Source organism: Chinchilla lanigera, unplaced genomic scaffold (assembly GCF_000276665.1).
Source record: "Chinchilla lanigera isolate Chin_1 unplaced genomic scaffold, ChiLan1.0 scaffold00013, whole genome shotgun sequence".
Classification (NCBI taxonomy): Eukaryota; Metazoa; Chordata; class Mammalia; order Rodentia; family Chinchillidae; genus Chinchilla; species Chinchilla lanigera.
The window spans coordinates 19,859,620-19,865,664 of NW_004955414.1; the positions used below are offsets into that span (position 1 = coordinate 19,859,620).

General features: G+C 40.1%; 1 protein-coding gene across 1 annotated transcript in view; it reads left to right on the top strand.

Moving 5' to 3' along the window:
• The window catches only part of Rrm1 (ribonucleotide reductase M1), a 54,357-nt gene that overhangs the window by 9,097 nt on the left and 39,215 nt on the right, over nt 1–6,045 (top strand). The window contains exons 5-7 of the mRNA XM_005380041.2: nt 1,061–1,120; nt 1,921–1,960; nt 2,200–2,362. Coding sequence (XP_005380098.1) covers nt 1,061–1,120; nt 1,921–1,960; nt 2,200–2,362 — 263 coding nt within the window. The remainder of the gene's footprint in view (nt 1–1,060; nt 1,121–1,920; nt 1,961–2,199; nt 2,363–6,045) is intronic.

Consider the following 6,045-nt stretch of genomic DNA (forward strand, 5'->3'; position numbering starts at 1 on the left):
TTTTTTTTTTTTTTTTTTTTGAGACAGTGTCTCATTGTGCAGTTCAGGCTGGCCTTCAACTCAGTATGTAGCCCATGCTGGCCTTGAACTCATTGCAATTCTCCTGCCTCTGCCTCCCGTGTGCTGAGATCACAGGCGTGTGTCACCAAACCCACCTCGTGTATATAATCTTGAAGACAGGTTAAGACAACAGCAGCAAAACTTGTATCTAAGAAATAAATATTGAACAAATAAATAGCGATAGTCAGGTATTTTAGTTCTTCAGTATTCATTCTAGGCTTATACTCATCTTTTGCAACAAAAGTGCATTTAAAACTTAATTACTTTTTTTGTGATACTAGGGACTGAACCTAGTTCCTCATACATGCAGGCAATTCTCTACCACTGAGCTGCATCCCCAGTCCTTTTTCTATTTTATTTTGAGACTGTCTTGATAAGTTATGTAGGCTGGCTTCAACTTGTAATCCTGCTTTCTGTAATTGCTTACCATGTATATTACATGCAGTTTAAATGAGTTTATTTTTATTTTTAATTAATTAATTAATTTGTCTTTTTGAGGCAGGATCTTGCTATGCAGTTTAGGCTGGCCTTGAACTTACTTTGTAGCCCAGGCTGTCCTTGAACTCGCAGTAGTTCTACCTCAGCCTCCTTAGTGCTGAGCTTACAAGTGTGCTGTGATTACAAGTGTGTGCCACCACATTTGGCTTGGGTTTATTTTTAAAGTAAACAATATGAATTATTAGTAAGTATATGCCAATACTTTTAAACTAACAGCCAATCTAAAAATACGTTTAAGGATGATAATGTAGCCGCTTTTATGCTTATGTTCTTTCTTTCTTTGGTTAGAGGTGTACTAGAAATGTAGGGTAGTTTTGGAAAATTTGTCTTTTTATTGTTTCTTTTTCTAAATGTTGGATGGATTTCTATTCTATAACAATGAGACTTAATGTTATCTCTTTTGTATTCTCTGTCAATTAGTTCTTGAGTTGGGGTAATATGTCAGATTTTGTGAAAATAAGTATAATTATATTAATTATGGGTTCTTTTTCACCCCTGTCAGCGCCTGAATTCTGCCATTATCTATGACCGAGATTTCTCTTATAATTACTTTGGCTTTAAGGTAAAATAAATAATGGATTTCAAATAGGTGGGCATTCTTCCTTCAATCAGGGAATTGTTTTGTTTATATTTTGAAGATATGGTTATGATAGTAATAAAGTTGTTGAGAGTCAAGATGGTCCTGGGGGATCTGTGGGGTTAAGGTAGTGGTGGTGGTTTGAATTAAGGCAAAGATAATGTATCCACTTATAGTTTTTGAATTTTACAGGTATTACTTCTGTATTACCTGAGGGATTATACAGATAATGTGCCAAAATTATTCCTTATTATTCTGTTATTTTTGAAAAATATTTACTGAATCCCTACCATATACCAAATTTTCTAAGTATTTTTATGTTGATAGTATAGTATAGTGACTGAGAACATAAATATTGATGTCAAACTACCTGAATTCAAATCTCTGCCTTATTTCTTACTAGGAAATTATTTAAATTATATAATCTCTGCTTCACTTTTCTTAGAATGGAGATAATATAAAATTTTAACAACAAATTCTGTTGAGGATTAAATAAGCATATTGCCTAGCTTTTACAAGTGCTTTGTGTTAACCATTGAGATGATAATGTTTTATACCACTTATGCTGTAATATACAAAGTTGAATTTTTCCAGAATTTTCATGCAATCTTTCCCCAAACAAAATGTTTGGTAATATTGTAGACTGAAGCTAGGAAAAGTAAATGTGCTATTATTTTCAGTTAAAATTATATCAATATTGAAAGAAGTTAAATAGATCACATTATGATGGCTAAGTCCACTGTGTTTTTAAGAGATGTGTAAAATTTTTTGGTGGCTTTTTCTAGACTTTGGAGCGGTCCTATTTGTTGAAGATCAATGGAAAAGGTGAGAAATGGGAAATGTGTTTTATGTGTTTTTTTTTTTTTTTTCTTTATATCGAATAGAGAGTTTTGTGTGGTTAGCCTTAACATTTCTTTTTAGATTCTAAATATTTTCAACCTCAGGTTTAGTTTGTAAATAATTGTCCTCAATGCTATAAAAAGTTTTTTTCATCTGATTCAAATACATTTTAGCCTAGTTTTTCTGACATATATCATCAGTGGAAACTTCTGTTTTGTTTATAGTGGCTGAAAGGCCGCAACATATGTTGATGAGGGTGTCTGTGGGGATTCACAAAGAAGACATAGATGCTGCAATTGAAACATACAACCTTCTTTCTGAGAAGTGGTTTACTCATGCTTCTCCCACTCTCTTCAATGCTGGTACCAACCGCCCACAGCTTTCAAGGTATGTGTCATTTCAGCTGCTTTTAGTCTTCTGAAATGGTTTTGATGAAGAAATAATAATAAGAAAATAGATAGTTCATCACATTGAATGCCTGTATTGCCTGCTGTGGTAAATGAAATTTGCATTCTTAAAGATCTCTGAATGCTGTGTGATAAATGAATTGTACAGAAGGCAAACACTTGATAATGAAAATTTTCTAAAATTGTGGTGGTGGACTTGCCACAACCATAGTGTGTCTGTGAGTGCTGGGCTGAACCCTGCACATCTTCAGGAAGCCCTGTGAACTGCCACTGTTATTCCCTGACCAGTGTGCGAGGCAGGCAGAGCCCCGAGCACCCTCTGGGGCCTTGGTGGCTACTCCCCTCACCCACAGTGTTTATACGGGTGCTGGGTTGAACCCTGCACATCTTCAGGAACCCCGGTGAACTGCTGTTGTTACTCCTTGATCAGCATGTGAGCTCTGAGCACCCTCTGGGCCTTGGTGGCAACTCCCCTCACCCACAGTATGTCTGTGGGTGCTGGACTGAACCCTGCACATCTTCAGGAACCCCAGTGAACTGTCGTTGTGACTCCCTGACCAGCACTCGAGGCGGGCAGAGCCTGGGCACCCTCTGGGGCCTCAGTGGCTACTCCCCACACCCATAATGTGTCTGTGGGTGCTGGGCTGAAACCTGCACATCTTCAGGAACCCTAGTGAACTGCTGTCATTACTCTCTGACCAGCATGCAAGGCAGGCAGAGCCTTGAGCCCCCTCTGGGCCTTGGTGGCAACTCCACTCGCCCACAGTGTGTCTGTGGGTGTTGGGCTGAACCCTATACATCTTCAGGAACACTGGTAAAGCACTGCTGTGACTCCCTGACCAACATACGAGGCAGGCAGAGCCCCGAGCACCCTCTGGGCCCCGGTGGCAACTCCCCTCACCCACAGTGTGTCTGTGGGTGCTGGGCTGAACCCTGCACATCTTCAGGAACCCCGGTGAACCGCTGCTGTGACTCCCTGACCAGCATTTGAGGCAGGCAGAGCCCTGGGCACCCTCTGGGGCCTCAGTGGCTACTCCCCACACCCATAGTGTGTCTGTGGGTGCTGGGCTGAACCCTACACATCATCAGGAACCCTGGTGAACCACCGTTGTGACTCCCTGACCAGTGTGCGAGGCAGGCGGAGTCCTGGGAACCCCCTGGGGCCTCAGTGGCTACTCCCCACACATAGTGTCTGTGGGTGCTGGGCTGAACCCTGGACATCTTTGAGAACCCTGGTGAGCTGCTCCTGAGCCTCCCCCACTAATGTGTGAAGCACATGGAGCCCTGGACAACTTCTGGGGCCTCAGTGGTCACTCCCAGAAAAACCCACAGCCACCTGGGAGCCCAGCTAAAACCTGGACAGAGTCAGTGGCCTCGGGGACTCTACCCTCATCCCCTCCCCTGCCAGTATGGGAAACAGGCTCGGTCCTGGGTAATATCTGAAGCCTTGGTAACTACAACCTACTTCCTCCCTACTATTGTGGAAGCCACGCCGAACCTCAGACAGCTTCAGGAACTCCATAAACTTCCCCTGCCCTTCCCACACTCTACTGGGAACCAACTGAATGCAAGAAAGTTTTGGAGCATCTGGGACTCCACTTTGCCACCACTCACCAACATAGGAGCTGCACTGAGCACTGGGGATCTTCAAACACTCGCCCTGCCACTCACACACAATCGGGAGAGTGAAGCTGTGCTCTAGGGAACCTCTGCATCTTCAAAAATGACAAATCGAAGAAGCAAAATGCAATCTCAGACCTCCATACCACCTAGAACAAGTCCAGGAGACATCAACACAGAAGAGCTTAGAAGTCATACACCTGAAATTTCTGAAATGATAACAACTGAAGTAAAGAAACAACTCCCATCAAGCCATAGAAGACATCAGATCAGAAATAACGTCTCAGGTAAAAAAAGAAATGACTACAATAATGAAAGAAGTGTTCAGCATATCCAAAGATGACATTGATAAGAAAATAGAAGAGCATAGACAACTCATGGAAACCTTGAGTGAACAATATAGAAAAGAACTAGAATGTGTGAAACAGATTCAAACAGATATCCAGGAAGTTAAAAATTCCATTGAAAGCTGGCAAAACCGCTTGAACAATGCTGAAGATAGACTTTCAGACCTTGAAGACAGCATTGCCACTAACAAACATAAAAGGAAGGGTCTCTTAAAAACACGGAACCAGGAAAAAAACAATTCAGCAACTGCAAGATAAAGCAAAGAAAAACAATGTCAGATTAATAGGTATCAATGAAAGAGCAGGTGGCAACGCAAATGACATAAAAAGACTATTTGCAGAAACAATAGCAGAAAATTGGGCCAGGGATATAACTTAGCAGCACAAATGCCTGCCTGGCAAGTGCAAGGTCATGAGTTCAATTCCTGGTAAAAAAAAAAAAAAAAAAAGAAACAAAATTTCCCAGGCATGGCAAAAGAATCGGACATCCAGATAAGTGAAGCATATAGAACTCCAGTTAATCATAACCACAATAAATTTACACCCAGACATATAGTGATCAAGATCCCAGAAACTTAACAAAAGAACAGAATATTAAAAGCTGTTAGAAAAAAGAAACAGATTACCTATAAAGGAAAGCCCATCAGAATCATGGCAGATTTCTTAACACAAACCATCAAGTCCAGAAGAGCTTGAAATATTTCAGGTACTGAAAGAAAACAACTTCCAACCCAGTATGATGTACCCTGCAAAACTGTCCTTCATATTTAATGGAGAAATAAAATATTTTCAAAATAAAGAACAGCTTAAGAAATTCATGAGTACCAAACCAGTCTTACAAAGAGTACTAAAAGATATTCTAGAAAGATATAAAACAGAGCACAACTTCAAGAACAACAGCAGAAAGTAACCACCAAGCAGAGCAAGCAATTAAACAGAGGGAAAAAAGGGGATCCAACAGTAGGAAAATACCATGACAAAGATAAGCCCGTACATATCAGTAATTACCATCAATGTAAATGGTCTCAGTGCACCAACCAAAAGAAGCATACTAGCAGAGTGGATCAGGAAACAAAATCCAACTATATACTATATACAAGAAACATATTTAACGCAAAAGGACATTCATAGACTGAAAATTAAAGGATGGAAAAAATACTCCATGCTACAGGAACCCAGAAAAAAGTGGGTGTAGCCATTCTCTTTGCAGACAACATGAACTTCAAACCAAGAACAATCAAAAGAGATACAGAAGGACACTACATACTTGGAAAAACTTTAAGAGGAAGAGAGAACAATCATAAACATCTGTGTACCAAATATAGGAGCACCCAATATATAAGACAGATTTTAACGGACATGAAAAATGAAATAAGCAGCAACACAATCATAACGGGATTTTAACATACCATTGTCACAAAGAGATAGATCAACTAGATAAAAAATCAGCAAAGAAATAAGAGAACTTAACCAAACTTGTGAACATATGGACTTAGTAGACCTTTACACTGTTCCATACAACAGCATCAGAATACACATCCTTCTCAGCTGCACATGGGACGTTCTCTAAAACAGACCATATGTTAGCACATAGAACATGTTTAAATGCAAAGGAATTGAAATTATCCCTTGTATACTGTTGGACCATAGTGCAGTGAAATTGGAAATTAATGACAGAAGAAATCACAAAACCTCC